This window comes from Temnothorax longispinosus, chromosome 5 (assembly GCF_030848805.1).
Source record: "Temnothorax longispinosus isolate EJ_2023e chromosome 5, Tlon_JGU_v1, whole genome shotgun sequence".
In the NCBI taxonomy this organism is placed as follows: Eukaryota; Metazoa; Arthropoda; class Insecta; order Hymenoptera; family Formicidae; genus Temnothorax; species Temnothorax longispinosus.
Window position 1 is genome coordinate 2,143,626 of NC_092362.1, and position 18,655 is coordinate 2,162,280.

At 38.4% G+C, this 18,655-nt stretch overlaps 1 protein-coding gene and 2 non-coding genes across 3 annotated transcripts in view; all 3 read right to left on the reverse strand.

The window, feature by feature from the left end:
- The window catches only part of Thw (chitin-binding domain protein thawb), a 39,011-nt gene that overhangs the window by 7,358 nt on the left and 12,998 nt on the right, over window positions 1–18,655 (reverse strand). Inside the window, exons 2-6 of the mRNA XM_071777907.1 lie at window positions 7,044–7,099; window positions 3,676–3,716; window positions 1,725–1,878; window positions 1,572–1,619; window positions 254–369 (exon numbers count right to left, since the gene is read on the reverse strand). Of these exons, the coding sequence (XP_071634008.1) occupies window positions 254–369; window positions 1,572–1,619; window positions 1,725–1,878; window positions 3,676–3,716; window positions 7,044–7,074 (390 nt within the window). The 5' untranslated portion in view covers window positions 7,075–7,099. The remainder of the gene's footprint in view (window positions 1–253; window positions 370–1,571; window positions 1,620–1,724; window positions 1,879–3,675; window positions 3,717–7,043; window positions 7,100–18,655) is intronic.
- Trnaf-gaa (transfer RNA phenylalanine (anticodon GAA)) lies at window positions 8,588–8,660 on the reverse strand. Its single transcript has one exon. It is a non-coding gene; the product is annotated as a tRNA-Phe (tRNA).
- Window positions 8,750–8,822, reverse strand: Trnaf-gaa (transfer RNA phenylalanine (anticodon GAA)). The gene has a single exon. It is a non-coding gene; the product is annotated as a tRNA-Phe (tRNA).

Genomic DNA, 18,655 nt, shown 5'->3' on the forward strand with positions numbered 1-18,655 from the left:
TTATATTATACATTTTATATAATATTAAGTATAATAATTTTTTTTTAGGTATAATAAAAAATTTTTTCAGAAAGGTCTTAATTTTCTTTTATTTTTCAAATTTCTTTATTCGGCATTTATATTTCTATTTTTGACGGGCACTCTATAAATGTCAGAATTTTTATAATCCGTAACTAACAACCACTGGATCGAGCATCAATTCGCGTGACTTTTGCTCGAGCCGAACGAGATACGTAATATCGATGTCACCTACTTGGCAATTTGTTTCTAAATCCGCGTAATATCCCCCTCTCAGACCGCGACAGCTGAATGAAGTGGCTGGGATCGACGTGAGGGCTGGATAATCCACGCCGGGCTGCCCCGTCACGCCTGAGTACGAAGTGGAGTATTATTAAATTTTATAGCGCTTATTATATCAACGCGGCGTAACTCGACATTCACCCCGTGTCTTTCGCGGTCGTGCTTCTAAAATATAAATATCGCAACATAATCGTTTGAAGCTTCGCGAACCATGCGAGCTATGCCATTAATTTTTCCGTGCATAAAGAATTCCACGCGAGCCGATAACTATACCGAGACTAGTGACACAGATCGTTTAAATTCCCCCATCATATCGCTTCGTGCGCAAGATGATAAACGAGCGATAGATAATCTGCTAAATACGCGTAACGCGGCGTGTTTCGAAAATTTAATTACCGAACGCAACAATGCAATTACGTCACGTTTGGAGAAATAGCAGATCGGCTAGAATAGCACTGCCGTAGAAAGTCTGTCACTTCAGTGGAAAGTCACGAAGCGCCGGGCGCACAATCATCGTAAAACGAAAAATTGCACCTCGTGGGAAAGCAGAAACGCAGTCCGATCGCCCCGAGATAGTCGCACGCACTCAATGACTTTCGCTTACACAGCCTTTACGTAATATCTGACGCCTCGGTAAGACGGCTGGAGAAGTAACATGTACAGACATCCGATGCTCTCATTTTCGTGCTTCTGCACGCGTAAGATATCGCGATGTATGCGGGGTGTTCCGAATTTACCGAAGAAGCTTCCGGTAAATATTTGCGCAGATGCACAACTTGCAGAAGTGCATTCGCATATGACTGCACGTTATGTCTACATGCGAAAGACAAATATACACATGCACAATGCAAATATATACATGGGAAAAGATAATACGTGAAGAGCTAGGGAGTGAAAAGGAATAAGCGAGTATTATTTTTATGCCTGGATAAAAAATACGAGCAGAAGAAATGTTTATTCATAACTTGTTTTATTCGTATTTATGGTCTTCTTGGCTATCTGCGATTTCACTCAAAACTTTTGGGATTAATAAGCAATTAATAAGCGTGAAATAAAGTTACAAATAGCAGTTTTTAAAAGTTCCATTCTTTAAAGGATAATTTTATACAAACAGTTTTTATCAAAAAGGTTTAAACGCGATGTTAAACAGTTTATTCTGCAAACGCGTGTATAAAAGAGTAGATAATAAAAAAGTCCAGTGCTCGAATAAGAACGGTTACATCAAAGAGATGCGACATGCACAGAGAGAAAAACGCTTTAAGTCATAATACCCGCTCCTTTGAGCCACTCCTTGAGGAGGTCCTCGTTACCGAAGAAGACTGGCAATGGGGGTGGAAAAAAAAGCGAATCGTTTTAGTCAGGGAAAGAAAAAGAGATTAGCGATGTAGTCTCGAGGTTAGTACAGGACAATTCTGTGAAAGAACCTTGGTAAACTTGGTACTCGCCGTTCTTTTCGGGCGCCAGCCTTTTCACGATTTTCTTCAGCGCTTCGACGTCCTCCTCGGATGCCTCGAGACTCGACAGGTCCAATTCCGTGAGGAACTCTGGCAGTCTCGCATGCTCGACATCTCGCGATGCCTGCAACGTAATACGTTCTCAGAATGTAGAACTACTTCCAGAAAAGAGCTCGCGCGATAGCGAGCCTCCGCAGGTCTCTCAAAAGATATGCTACTTTCAACTTCTACAGCTTGCTCCTGTAGTCGAATTACTTTTCCCTCCAACGCTTGCATCTTCTTTAGATACTATCTTCTAATCCAATCATCATTACGGATGATACTGGATAACGTTAAATGCAAAGTCGTTTAGAAAAAGTACAATATTTTTACTGTGTATTTTGAGATTAATCGAGAACATACAAAGCCGAGCGGTCAGTTATCAGTTTATTCAAATATTTCTGATATTTTTTTTCCCCCGAACGACGTAATCGCAATTCGCAAAAAACGAGAGAAACAAAGGATTTAGTCGTAAGCTCTATTAACGAAAGAGATATTATCCCGTTAAAAAACAGCTCGTCAATTTACCGTGAAATTTCCTGTTTCCTTTTTTTTTTACGCGTCATACGTGAATTAAGTCTTGATAATTAGGGAAATCAATTTATGCATTCGTACGCTCGAGCCGCGATGAGTGCATTAAACGCTATTGATTTTGCGTGCGCGAGACGATACGACGCACAAAATGCGAACGAACCGCTCGTCGCTGCGTTATCCCCGCACACGTTGAAATTCGATACTGCAACTCGCATCCCACCGGGCAAACGAAAGTTTGATTAAATTTCGCTGTAGCGCGCGGGGTGCGGAAGGGAGTCCGTCGCCGTTACCTACACCTACGCGTCGCGTAAATCACTGGTTAACCGGTAAACGGTGCATCGCGAGTATTGACCATTGCCGGCATTTATCAGCAACGTTAACGGCGACTTCAAAGCGACGCTCGCGGAAGCGTATTGTAATTTCACTCGGGCGATTTTTCACGGCACTGCGGAACGAAATTCGCTTGCTCGTGCGGCGCGTGTGCGCGCGGGCGCGCGTAACTCATGACACTGTAATTAGATCTCGCGCTCCCGTAAATTAAAATCCGCGTTACATCTGCGAAGATGAGAAAAGAGCGTTCGTAACGTACGTTTCCACGCTCGCGGTTAGAAATTTCGCGTCGCGCCCCGAAGCGCGCGGCGTTCCTACCGTGCTTTACATCTTTCGAATCGATTGCTCGCAAAGCGTTAAACCGTCGCGCAGTACACCGTCCGTACGGAATTCTACGGAAAGTTAAATTGCGTTGCTTGAAATAAGGACCGCGGGGACTTTAATTACTTAGCCGCTAATTAACTTTGGCGTCCAAAGTGCCGCCTGATTGGAGCCGCTCGGTCTTGAGATTAGCGCCGCGCTTGAATATTTACGAGAGCATCGTTCGGTCACTTATACTTCTACAGAATTAAGAAAATCCGCGATAAATATTCCAAGACGTTTCTGAACTACCCGACCGAATTTTACTCGCGTCCGCGTCCGGCGAATCCGCGAAAGCACCAAGAAGGATAAATTCGTGGATATAAAGACTTCATCGTCCGTGCGGCAACTTTACGGGAAAGTCGGGAACTTAATATTAAACTTAGAGAATTGCGAAGAGAGATTGTACCGAAATTATCACTGCGTGATAAATTAAATGACACTTTTATGGGATTAAGAGCAGCACAGAAAGTTATACACAGAACCGAAACTAGTTACAAAATTAATTTCAAATTTAATTTCAGATTAATTTCGATTTTAATCAAATTTAAAAGGGAAATAACATTACGTCTTAAGACCAGAAGACTATATAACTATTTTTAATCTAGCACTTCGTATAAATAATATAAAGAAATAAAACGAAAGGGAGCACACTCACCCCTGTCTCGCAGCGGCCGGGCGTATAAGTAGCAGCGATACCTGAAAGTCGGAAGCGCGGATTAGAGTTGGGATTAAACAATCATGCGTTTCGCTCTATAGGAAATTAGGTCAGCGAGGCGCAGCCGCCTAATCCGAATGTTCTACAGCCGTTCTATAGCATCCATTTGGCATATTTGTATAGCTGCTTTCGCGCTACAACGCGACGTTGTGAAAATATGCGAGTGGCGGTAACCATTCAGGCTGTTTTCGCTGTTGAATAAAGAAGCTTTATCAACGACAAGCATACCGGGCAGAATCGCACGGTCGATGCGCCCGTATAATCCCGTGGGTATTATGATAGAATTGTACATGTCGCGATTTTTTTCTCACTGCCGTTTGGTATAGGTAGGCTAGGTAGTCGCGCGGTAGAATAGAACTACAGCTATATCAATATCGAGAACATACATTGAACTTGTCAAACTTTATTTTGGATTATGAGTAACATTATTCTATTGTTGATGAAGAACAACACGTTTTATACATGTATCGGAGAGCGGAATAATTTTTTTTTCAAGAGTGCTTGAATACGTATTGGAGTATCGAGGGTGTTTTGTACGTGGAAATACTAACACATGTAGGATATTAAAAATACGAAAAATAATTTTAAAAAGTAAAGGAAATAAAATGTTTAAACATGACAACTTTTTACGATAATATTTCAATACTTTTATATCTTGAAAGTTTCAGATAATACGTCTTGATCGTCTGAAAAATTTTCGTTGCTATTAAAAGTTCAAAAAACCTATTTGGTGAACAAACTATTTCTTCTGAAAGATTCTGATCATAATTTTCGATTACAATCACGTTTCCCTTCATTTAATTAATTGTAAATTAACCTTTAATAAAATTTTTAATTAAATTTTGATTATAAATACGCGCTTCTGAAAATTGCCAATAATGCTGAGAATTATGATTTCAAATTTCAAACAGCTGCAGGAAAATTCATCAAAAAATTTATAGTTGAGAGAGAAAGCGCGTGATACCTATGACACATTACATAAGTGTAAAAGCTCGAGTCAGAGGTCGATGAGCCATCGTCACTTTGTTGTTTGCGTGTTTGACGTACCGATATTAGAAGTTCGCACGGTATTTAATACAACAGATGATAACTAAAGGCGATTCTATGTATTTTGCCGTCCCAAGCATTATAATATTGGAAACAAGCTGTTTGAGTGCCTTATAGAAATATCTGATCGTGAGTAAAATGTAATTTTTTTTTCGGACAAGAAATTAATGGTCTGTCTATCGATTCTGGCAATGTTAACACACACTCCGCGATCCCGAAGAAGAAACTTAATGGCGCTGAATATAAAGCCATACGGAACGTTATTGGAAAATGCAGAAAGAGAAAGAGAGATGGGACAGAGTAATAAAGATGGATAAAAAGTGATACGAACGAAGTCGTAACTTGCTACGTGAAATTCTTTATGACATCGTGGAAAACGTGCAAAGTTTCACGAAAGTAAGCGACGGACTTTCATGGCGATGAAAAATTTTCCGCGCATACTTGTGCACTAAGTCCCGGATATCGAATCGCGCGTTTCCAACGAAGTAGTCGTGAACTTTTCTACCTCGCTACGTTGAGAGGTTTTTCAAACGTTATTCAGTAGCTCGTTCAGTTAATCCAATGTATCTCTCCATTTCGCTATAAATTACTATATAGATACGACGAGCTCGCGACAATAACACGGCGCTTAAAGTTTTTCGGAGAGTCTCAATCGGAAATGCAGCATCAAAAATACAAAAATCATTAATTAGATTTAGTGTTCTCTTCTATATCTTTCTGAATTTATCTCTCGATTATTATAAACTATTCCTTCTTTGCATAAAATGTGTCCATTTATGATTAATTGCATTATCAGGCATTATTCGAGAAAATCATTAATTATCTAGAGATAATTATTAATTATCTCTACGTACATTCCACATAGATAAAATTAAATTTCTACCTGTATTATACAAATAAGCTAAAATTATGGTCATTTAAAAATCAGTTCTTAAAAAATTAATGCTGATCAATTGGAGATCAATAGGATATTTCATTAATAATTTATAATTAGATGTATTGTAATATAATTAGATGTATTGCTAACAGCATTATATATTCCTAACAGCAATATAAATATTCAATCAAGAACACGACAAAGCTTATTAATAAATATAAGTTAATCATTATTTATAGGGTTAAACCTTTCTACAACGTACGTGACTTAAGCGTTCCGTGTCCCTAAAACTTTTATACGCAAATTCCGCGAGAAGCAAAAATTTTGAAGCAAAATAAAATTTTCATATTTCTACGATGAGAGGCAACGACAAGCGCGGTGACAAATGCTGCATGAATGGTCGATGAGTCAACAACATCGATCTTCTTGTACCGCAGATTGTGCCCTGCTCCTCGACGCAAAAGAGAAGCTACGGAGTAAACGGCCATAAATCCCGGGCCGAGCGATCCTACGTCAGATTCACCTTCGCCGCGGAAGCGAATCCTTGACTTTATCCGCGCGACAGGATGCCACGGCGCTCCCACGCTTAGCCAGAGATACAGCTACGATTGGCCCGTAATTATCGGCCGGCAACACGGATGAACAGCGGCGATAAGAGAGAAATAATAAATAAAAATATTGAGTAATCTCCCACACAGCGGCGGCCCAGTGGAGATTAATCGTTTTGTCCATCGCTGATGGCCGATGACCATCAGGATGGCGAGCCAGTTAATGGCGCGTTTCGCCGATTGTATTCCCGTATTCTCATCGATCCTCTAAATGCCAGACCGTGGAAGATAAAGAACGACAAAAGGACAACGACGTCAACGAGTGCAAGCTCAAAAGGAGGAATTTTTATTCCGCCGATTCACTGCGAGTGAATTGATTCGTTGAAGAGCGAAGCCCGCGAATCGCCAGGGACATGGGCTGTGAAATACACTTGTTTTATCGATGAAGTTCTTTCATTGCGGCCTCCACTAACTCAATACGTCGTCCTTCCAATAAATCGGCTAAATAAACTGGATATTTGCACAACTATACCGAAAATTTAGATTATGAAGAGAAGATTGTATTATTAAAAAATTATTTTTTTATCGCGATTCTTTGTAATCCGCACAATGTATGTAGGAATTTTTTATTTTATTGTTATATACTATATAATAAATTAAACAATTTATTATTATGTATATAATAATAATATTAAGAAATTTCTGTATATTAATATACAATTATTTGCATTACAATATTCTGTCCTTAGGATTATTTAAAATAAATGTTCTTCAATAGTGTTATCAAAAATATGTCTGCGATATTAATTAGAAATAGAAATTTGAACTGTACTTACACAGAAGCAGAAGAACCATGAGGCGTAACATGTTTGGTAGATCGTTAACCACGACTCTGTAAACAAGACACAATTTATTAAGCGAGATATGGCGATAACACTACTTGGCAAGCATACAGGTAACTGCTTTCTCAAAAATTTCTAAAATAGCACAATAAAAAGAAACGAGGTCTCATAAATGAACGAATTACCAATGTACATAGAAATATCGGTTACTGTATTTCCCAGTGGAGCAGACGAAATGTTAAGCGAAACGGAAACGGGAGATAGCTCATCGATGCGATGCTTAGGAGAGCTCCATGAAACGTATATGCTCCCGGAGCAGAAATCTAATTAAGAGATAATTGTTCCAGAAGCGCATCATATTTCGGAATCCCGCAGGCGATATCGGTCGATGAGGTAATAAGCGTAGATAAGAGAAGGCAGTCGCATCGCTGAAATTTCAAGAGGAAAACGCGTGCGCGTTTGGTTCACAGACGACAGATCGAAGAACCCGAATGTAGAACGTATAATTAGCCGCGACAGCGTCAGGTAATAATATGCGACAGCGTTAGGTAATAATGTGGAGCAGTCATTCTAGTTCGAATCACGAAAATGACTGATGGATACACCCATTGACATTTCGCAACAAACATTCGTACTTCGACGCGCGATCATCTCGGAGATTATCTCAAATTTTATATTTAATAAACTGTAATTTATTTGCAATTTGCGTATTTCGAAAGAGGGAGGACTTTCAAGAAGTACCTCTGACTTTACTGGGAAAAAGAGTTGTCATAGCGATGGATTCGCAATGGAAGAGGCGCGACGCGTCGATTTTGAAATACTCTGTAATAAATAATCCGTTAAACGCCAAAGGTTTAACGCTAATACTTCTAACTTCTAACGTACAATGGATTGCGACATGTATAATGTGTCAGCCGTGTCAAATATCTTGCCTCACCACGAACAAGCGATGAACATGTATAATTACAATTTGTGCGTGTAATGCAGTTACGCCAAACATACGAACTCGCCGGTTTATGCTCAATGAACGGGTCGTTGAATCGTGAATTACGCTTGCTGACTTTTACACCGAGAGCCATTATTATCGATATAATCGCGTCCTTACTCACGCGAATGATACGATCGTAGCCTGGGGCTAGGTCGACGGCTTCATGGGTAATCGAGAGAATTTCGATCGGTATACGCAATAATTTAATAATAACCGTTACTTAAGTACATATCAAGGATATATTTAACTAAAAGGTTAAATTAATTAATTAAGGGGAGAAAAATATTCACAATTATCTATTACTTAATGATCGAATCCTTCGCGGATCCCTTTAACATTTCAACGCCATATTTAGTAACAACATAATTGCAGATCTTAAGAAAGATAATTTAATTGAAGCAATTTGTTGCTGTCAGTATAATAAAAAAAAATATATGTCTAAAAATAAAATAAAATAAAATGCTCCTAATTGAGAATTTCTTTACGATAAAAATAAACTCTGTGGGTGCATCTCTCTTCCTGTAAATCACATCTAATAAAAAAAGAAATTTGCCGAAACCCGGGATCGAACCAGGGACATTTAGATCTTCAGTCTAACGCTCTCCCAACTGAGCTATTTCGGCTTGTGCCGAGCTACCGCGTGAGAAACGATGATGAAACCGATTTCTCTCCGTATTCTCTATGGATTTCGCGCAACAAAACAAAAAAGGGATGCCGAAACCCGGGATCGAACCAGGGACATTTAGATCTTCAGTCTAACGCTCTCCCAACTGAGCTATTTCGGCTTACGATAATGTGTCCTCTCATTATGAAGTTATGTTATCAATAATGATAACGTTTTATTATCAATTTTGCATTATCAGCCGTCCCGTATTATAGGAAAAGATAAAGTAAGGAATAAATAACAATTTATTTTTATTTAGCTTATCTCTAAAGTAAAAAGCTTATATTTCACTAATTAACATCAAATTTGGAAAAATTAAGAGAAACAGATCAATGTTTATATTAAACTTAAGGTTATGTCGAAGAAATGTGAAGATTTAATCAATATCTAATCTATTTAAGATAATACGTAAGCAATAAAATATTTTTCACTAATTATTCACTTTAATAATAATTTTTTTAATTATTATCCATCTTCTGTACATCCTGCAATTAGCTCTTGAAATAAAAAGTACAATAAATCATTGTTTTTTCTAGTTTTAATTTATCAATTTTTATTTTATTTTATTAAAAAATAAATTTTCAACGAAAACGTATCGATTAACAATATTAATTAACTGGCAATGTTAATTAACCGCGTGTAAGCGTAATGTTGATAATGTTACTAATATTAATAGACTTAACAACAATGTTTTTAAGAAGTAATTTAAATATCATATGTGTTAATAATATCACAAATTTCGATACGCGGGTAAAACATCTTATGGAAAAGACACTTTCTTGTTTATTTTCAATGTTGCCCAAGCGCGCGACCGGGAGTCAATCTACAGCCTATTAACGTTCAAGAAATAGCTTCCGATTAACGCGGGATTATAGGAAATGTGAAATTATTCTCCATAATTTTGCTTTCTTTCTGTCACCACAATCGCCACAATGATTTTGCCGCCTATGATTTTCGTTGCTCATAATTACCATGGAAATCGTCAGATGGGCATCTCATTTCCAATGCAATTTAAGCAAAGTACAACGACACGATCACGACGAGCGTCTTAATGACGCACTTTCACCGACCAAAAGCTAATCTTCTCTCTTTTGGTCCTTAAACATCTATATCTATATCTATTCGAGGAGGTATTTCCGAGCCCCATCAACTCAGTTGGAATTCTGCGGAAATCGTGGCAAATCAATCAAATTCCCTGGGCAGGAAACCCCCAGAGGAGACTCGACGAGCTGCATTAGGGAACAAAAGAAAATTGAAGCGATGTAGGGCAACAACCGGTCACCCTCTACTCTAACTTGCCATCCATGAAAATTTACGAGATTATAAAAGGAGCGATCCCATACAGTCACTCACGGAAAGAAGATTACCTATATATATGTATAAGTATATAGGTACATGTTTTTAGAATAATAATTTTTACGTCACAGATGCGCGCATTCATTCTACTTATAAGAGAGTTCACGTTCATGTGCAAATTGATATACATATGGAAATGCAGATCTATATTAATGCATCACGTCCTCGAAGGCAATTCAGAAACCTTGTTACCATAATAGAACGCTTCTAGATGCACGAGGGTGCGAGCAGAAATCAGATGTATAAAATATCAATAGCATGAAATTCTATACTGCATTAATGATATATCTTATTTAAAAAAAACATCACGTCATTAGAATATTAAAATAAAACTGTGATATTGAAGTAAAATATTGTAGCTTCAAATTACCTATCCGAGATACACGGAGTCGCGTCAGTCTACCACCGTAATTGTAGCAAGCGATATTTATCAATGATTTAAGATACCGATAAACGTCGCTGGCAGAGCGCCGAATAACCGTAACTGGTAACATATCGAAAGTATACGTCGAGCGTTATCCAAGCGTATCGTAAAGTCGCGCGATATCTGGTTGGTACACAGGCTGCACATACGCGATCGAATACGTAACGCCGCCGGGGATCTTCTTCCTAGGAAGCACACACGACATCAGTCAGTAGCAGCGCGCGCGCGCGAATGAAAGTTTTTACTTTCGTTCGACGATATTAACGAGTCCGCGAGACTCGAGAGCATCGTGCGAGATACGCGAAGTCGAACGGCCGGGATGCGCGCCGTTATAAAATCCGCTCTCCGGCGAAAGAAGTTGGCGCGAGAAAAAGGAGGAAAAGCAGACGCTCTCTTACGCGTATATATGTATGTATATATTTCTTTCACACGCGCGACGCTCTTAAGGCTTCCCTTTCAGCGAATGGATATGGAGCGATTAATGGACCCCTTACACGAAAGAAAGTGAGAAATGCACAATCGCCGACGAAGTAAGCTGAGACCGTCTCTAAAGCCGTCGGCATTCGCGTGCGAGCGACTCAACACCGTCCATCATGCTGTCTACGCATCGTCTCCTCACGTCATTTTCCGAGATTTTCTTTAGCCCGCGTCTTGCTCATCAATAATTAATTTCATGCAAATGTTATTAAACTTGCAGGAATAACAGAATACGAATTGAATTATAAGGGATTAAGAAATTATATTAAAAATATTAAAATTGAGTATCTGATTTTAAGAGGGGATTAAAGTCTTATACAGTTATTGGACTAATGTCTAGATAATAAAAAATTGTGATTAATAAATAACAAATTGAGGTAAAAATTAAGATAATAATGAATAATTTGCTGATGTGTGACAAAGAAAGATTATCAATTTTTCATTCGTAATACAAATCTTTAAATAAAGTATTAATCCTTTATCGATGCCTTAAAGCTGTAATTAATAATACAGTTTCAAAATATCGATTTTGGAAGGAGTTTTAGATAGATATTAATACAACGAGGATTTTAAAAGCTTTTCACGAATGTGCTTTGGATTAAAAATTCGTTAGATTATTTCTCACGCTGCTGTTTTATTCAGATCGTTATATTATTCAACACTGTGGTGAATTCGTCGCCGCTTTTGTTAAAAAATTAAAAAGGCTCCTCCAACATCCCCGCCTTTCGGTACCGTCACGTAGCGACAAAATTGGCATAAAATTGCCACGCAAGCGGAAGAAACATCGTAGTTATTGTCGGCCACCAGTTGTTGACCTTTAAATATGAAAAGCCTCTAGTACGACGCTTCGCTCAACTTTCACCTTTTCGCGTTTAAACGGCGACGAGGCTAGCTCGTGCGCGAGCGCGGAGATCATCCTTGAGAACGATCCTTGCCGTGAGCGAAAACGCTTTCGTGTTTTCCAGCGCAGGTCGTGCTCGCGGCCCCCAACCGTATTTCACCGAATAACTGGAATATCAACATAGAGATCATAGCCATTTTGCAGGCCTGCGAAGCGTACACACACACAAACTCTGTCGCACGAACGCCTGCGTTTGACATCCGTGCGTTCATTCACCATTCGAATCGATAAAATAACAGCATAAAAGTCGCTCTCGTAGAGAGTAAGTGAGGTTTGTTTGTAGCAATTGTAAAAAGAAATGATTGACACACCCACACACCTGTGTGTCAGTTAGCGTTCTGTTGTGAACGAAATAAAGTCACGACGTAATACTATAAAATGTAATATAATAAAAATAATAAATTGTTATTAGTGATAATACACTTCCTTTTCCCCGGTCTTCTCCTCTGGGGATCGTGTATAACATGTATAACTCATTAATTAAAATATCCGATAATTGAATAATAATATATGCAATTAGCGGAAAGAGATAATGATCGGGTCAAGTGCGGTTGGACCTATCACATCGACGACTAAATTATTGATGAAAATTAATTAACTAATTATTAACGAAAAGTGAGCGAAATTAAAGAGACATTACACGCAAAATTATCCCAACGAAAATGTACAAAGGATTATACATTTTCATGCCTTTGCCTCTCTGCATCCGCGAATAGAGAAATGAGATAAATTTCGAAATTACTACTGCGAGATATATAAGAGAGAAACGTATTAATATTTTAAAATGCACTAAATTCATAATAAAATAATCAAACGCATGCACTCCGTGTAAAATACAAACTAATAAATTTTATTGGCAGTGCGTGTATTTGGTTCTTTCTCTGTATCAGATTTTCAGACGTAAATGTTACGAATATTATCTTACTTTATGCGACTCGAAAATGTTAGATCGTTGAAAATGAAGAATTCGCTTGGATATTGATTTGTGTTTGCTTTATTGCTTCAGAGAATAGATCAGCATAGCTATCACAACGGCGAGTGATATCTCTTTGTATGTAAATTATTCTCTTACTGCGCAATGTTCCTCGTATGATTTTAATAATACATTGCATAAAATATAAGTATATATTTTTGTAATGTTTCTTTACTCAGAATTCTATCAATATTTTTTAATATTTATTCTTTGCGTAATATTATTTGCATTACTATACTTACATCTTACATCGTATACACGATTATTCGCGATTTCTCAAAAGCTATGCAAAATCTGAGGAGCACCGAGTGAAATCAGTGAGACGCACCCCGCGCCGTTGAGTAACCACTTAATTCGAAATATTAAAGACCATCGACGGCCGCACGTAATCTCTCTCCGATAATCTCGCGTTGTGATTAGCCGAGGCAGACGACGACTAAGATTTTCGCCAAGACGGGAGAGTCCATTTGTCGCAGTCACGACTGCGAGCGGACCGTCATTAGGGGCGGTCTGGAATTTCGGATTATCCGCGACTTCACGAGCGCTCGATTATTATTTTAATTCGCCTGCGGCTCGCAATCGCTCCGGGCGAATCGACGCCGTACTTCCAGCGCCGCGCTTATAAGCGCTTATAAGCGTTCTAATTGCGTTGCTCATTGTCGGCGACGTTCGGTACCGGCGGCGTATAATCTCTGCGAATTCGAAGTTTCACACTGTAGCCACGGGGGGAAATTGTCATGATAATGGAAACGCCGCACAATTGGCATAAAGCACATTTTCCGCGATATCGAGAATTAAACATGTCGAAAGTTACACCAGTTTTCATCTTCGTTCGGGGTCGGAGGAGCCGCGAAGATTGCGTTCACCTTCCCTGCGCCACGGCGAGAGGGAAAGAGAGAGAGAGAAAGCGAGATTCGTAACTTTGGTGAACGATTCGATCTTCGGTTATCGGAGAACATTGAGACGAATATCCACGAATAGACGGGAAAGTGCAACGTTCAATGCTCTGTCTCGGCTTACGAGCTGCAGCTTCATCGCTCATTAATGGAGCGCTCAATGTATTGCGCATACAACGCGCAGATATTGTAGATGCATATGAATGCAAATGTCTCGGAAATCATACACTTTCTCTTGAGAATTTCCTTGAAAATATTGAAAAAATAATGGCGTTTGTTTCAACGTTGAAGCGTGAATTCTATTCAAGATACATTTAACAAACACAATGAAAAGATGTTTTACAGAAGTAACAAAATCTTAAAAAATTTAAATACAAAATTATTCAACGTTGAAAATTAAATAACTATATAATTATGTACTAAATTTATTCTTTAAATTAATGCCACAATTTAGATATATATAGAAAAGAAAACAGACGTACAAATTAAATTTATCGTAATTAGATTCACATGCAATTATATCTCTTCCAAAAAAGTGTCAGACTTTCAAAAAAGTTTTAAACTTCACGAAACTTAAAAACTTTACATTTATTGCTATTTCTTCACCTCTCCATAAAAAATGGAATATGCGCATATTGATTTGTAATTGGAACAAGTGGTTCCTATACAGCTAATAGGCGAAATTGTGTACATGTCGAAATTTCGATATTGATGTTCCAATACAGCTATATAATACGCGATATGGATGTACACACTCTGACTTTAGTATAGATTTTTTCGATAAACCAAATAATGTCACTGTTTTTTCAAATTAATCGTTTCGGTCTAACGATCAACTGAAATTGGTGCAATCAAATATTTTCTGGTCTCTATAAACACGTAAAGTTTACGAAACATTAATTGGCAGTACACAATAAATATTATACCTGCAACCATGTTTTTACTTTTCGATGAAAAACAGTTTATCGTAAATTAACAGTACCTGTTAGAAATATTCGCTGTTCCGTATAACATATTCGACGTAAAAACATGAAAAAATTTCTGTTAGCATAAAAAGTTTACTATAAAAATAAATAGTGTTGAGCAAATTTTTTTAAATCGGAGAAAATTTTTTAACGGTATAAATGCGCGAATTTAAATTCTTATAATTCTTACGCAACGAGATGCGTAAACTAATTTTCTTGAGCGAGAAATTACATTTTGTGGTGTCGAAGCAGCGGCCCGTACTCGCATTTAACACCTGTCTAATAAGTGATACTGCGTACGCGGAGAGTCGCCGTGGTTAATTAGAAACTTAGAAAGTAATGACGCGGATGAGATAATTGTTACGTCGCCGGGTTTCCGCGTGGCGTTACTTTCAAGCGTCTTCCTTTTCTTTGTCGCGGCACATTTCTCCCGTGTTTACGAGGTTACACTTCAGTTCGTCCATGCGTTTCTCCAACGCAATGCACTCGCTCGCTTATCGTCGTCATCTGGTCTTCCGCGCGCTGAATAGCGATTGGGAAAGAATACCGGCAGGTCAGCCTCCCGCACTTTTATTTTTACACCGCATTTCCCGTGATAACTCGCTTTACGGTTCTATTGAAGCACATACTTAATTACAGTGACTCGAAAAAGAAATGATTAATTAAAGGGAACGTTACAAAACAGCGAGATAAAATTGGTAATTCTAACTAAATAAACAAAGTTGTATATTTTCATGTTTACCTTTTCATATTCACCGAGAACTGATATTTATACAGGAAAAAAAGAAAAGTAAACTTTACACGAAAATTAAAGAGAAGAAAATAAATAATGGAAATAATAAGAGGATTTAATTGCATGTTGGTGTATCGGTTAACAATATTAATGAGACCAATATCAGTTAATTTCGTAATTTAATTAAAGCAAGGAATGGTAATCGCTCCTTTATTAGAACTAATTACAGAGCTCGCGATTACGGCGGCAAAGATTAGACTTTATGTGTATGATTGCTATAACAGTCTACTTTCATTGTTAAGATACAGAAACTGGTACATATAGTATAAAGAGAAAAATGCAAACAAATAAAAGTTACAAAAGTCACAAAAAGAACTTGTTTCTTTCTTAAGCGAAACTTGTATCCTTGGAAAATAATTTTAATTTATCGTTGCAACTAATTTAAACTTTTATTAACTTTAAAGATTGTAAATCGCTCTCGATTATTTATGAAAAGATAAATGTCTAAGAGAAATGATGCAAAGATATATCAGTTTGTTTTCAATAAATACAAGCTCTTTTTGTCGGAGGGGAACGCTCGATCCCACAGAGAAGTTAATCGATACAATATAAGTGATCGATTACCTTCCTGCATGATGCACAGCGATAAAAAAGAAGCGACCAGTCGAGGATGGCGGCGCGCGTGCAAGCAACCGTGAAAAGGACGAGGCAGGCTAGGCGTCAGGTCGGCAGTTTTTCGCAATCAGCGCGGGTGATTACTTCCTTTATGCCTCCTCACCGGAGGACCGGCACGAAACAACCGAAGAAGAAGCCGCACTGCCGCGTTTTCTTCACTGGGATCGGCATGGCATTTCGTCGTTCGAAAGAAAATAATCGCGCGCGCGCAAGCCTTAAGCGATCCCCCGTTCAAGGCAATAAGGCATTATTCGCGCGGTGTGTAGCGCCGAATTTTACAAGCGCACCGTGTAATTCGCGTGTCGCGAATCCAGCGGGGCGACGTCAATTTCACAGATCGATACCCGAGGTCCGTCACGAGATCCGCTCGATGTCGATTAGGCACGTAAAAAGCCGCGACTCGTGTGATTATGACATGGCGAAAGGTCAGCGATCGGTCGGGCCGAAATCACCTGAACTAACAACAACAACCACGAGTCACGATGGGATCCGAAGATCCTTGCACCTCTCGTTCCGTAATCACCGGCTCGCTTTCGTAACCGTTGCTGTTATGTTACCGCGCTACCGGTCACCGTAATTGGAATCCGCGGACCTTCTGCCATCGCTTACGATCTGCTTAAACCTGTAATCGTAACAGTATTTTAATTTCCATCATATCGGTAGCTCTCTCTCTCCTCCTACCCTCTCTCTCTCTTTATCTTTACCCCAACGCCGTTTCACTAATGGATTGTAATCGGTAGCTAGCACTACTGACGGAGACGTATCGTGCTGGGAGCCATTCTATTACCCATGTTATTAGCCCAGATGTCGTGAGCTTGCCATGAAACTACGTGCATGTAGCTAGAATTTGAGATGTCATACCTACTACTACCGGCTGCATTAATATTAATTAGCGCTAAATAATAGCTAAACAAGATAGCAAAGATCAAAGTTTGATTATTTTGTATCACGTTATTTAATAATTTAGATGCTTCCAAGATTGTGTAAAATTTAAAATATATTTTTCTAAATACTATTTTATATTTTATATTGTAGAACTAGAAAATATTTACGAGAAATTGTTAGAATTGATATTAAGTGAAATGTTTTAATAATCATTTTTTAAGAAATAATAATGTATCTAACATTTTAATACGTGCATACGTAGAAACTTCTGCGGTTTACGGAACAGTTAACTTTTTGGAGAAATATTTAGCTGTTGGAAATATTCATAAACTTTTGGCATCCATTTGACACCGCTGAGACGTTTTCAAATATTAATTCAAAAGCTTTTCCGTAAAAAATTTAAATAGCTGCAGGTTATCGTGTTTATTATTAAAAGCCAGGTACCTAAGGTTTACTCTGAAATAGTTAAAAAATTCATCAAGTTGTTTAAATTCTGTTTTCGTACCGTATAATTATATTATTGCGGCAAAGTTTTGCTCGAGCAGCAAGATAATAAAAATGGAGTTGTACTTGAAATTTTAATAATAAGACTAGTTCTGCTTTAAATACTGTGACATAATGATATTCTAAACGATCCTAATATAAAACGATCCTCTCAACAAGACATATCTTATAATCTCTCGTAAATCAATCAATCAAAGTAACATCGTCGCCGTGCTGTATAGATAATCAAAGAGTACGATGCCTGTTGAACGACTCAAGAGATGCCATGAGATGATCAAACCTGATACAACAGTCGAAACACAGAATGCCGAAATAACACCGATGTAAACTGTGTCGAGCAACTTGTTTAGAATCAATACCGACCATGTTGCATCTTGATTCGCATATCTAAACACGCATCCACACAGGTATGCATGTACAGATTGCCATCAAAGACACCTGAATCTATAACGTTCAAATAGTATCTAATGTAAAATATCAGCAAATGGAAGCTGTTTACATCCCTAAACAGATACACTATGTAAATATCTACGCCACTGGTCAGTTGTGTGATTTTGAGTATTCAAATTCAGAAATGGAAACAAAAAATTTATGCTAAAGCCTAATTACACAAGAATAATTAATATTAAAGATCGCAAAATTACGATAAATAATGACATTGGATAAAATTTCAGCTAAATTCAATTAAAATCATCAACTTCCTTGAATTATTGATTAGCTCAAGATATTAATTTAGTAAATCAAGGTATATTATAATCAATTATTATGGATTTCACATTTTTGATTCATATAAGTTCGAGCCGACGCAATTGACGTTTACGCATGGTCGTCCCAGAGTTAATGAAGCATTCCGGAATGTTTCATTAACTTCTGTCTCCGACTGGCCAGGATTCTTGTCAACGAACCGCTTTCCCGTTCTTCAGCGCGAGAAACGGTCTCCCCCTCCCCCTCCCCCGATCCCCTCCGCCCTTTCTCCGCGGCTCTCTTTCTCAGATCGCCGGATCAATCGGTGGCGAAACGAGGTCTTCAAACAAGTAGAGTACCAGGCGAATTCCCCCCCGTGCAGTCAATTCGGTGTGGGAGAAAGGAAGAGAGCGTTGCCCAAGCAGCACACCGCGCGCTACGTGGAACAGGAACGTAATTATTATCGCCGGGTTACGTATTC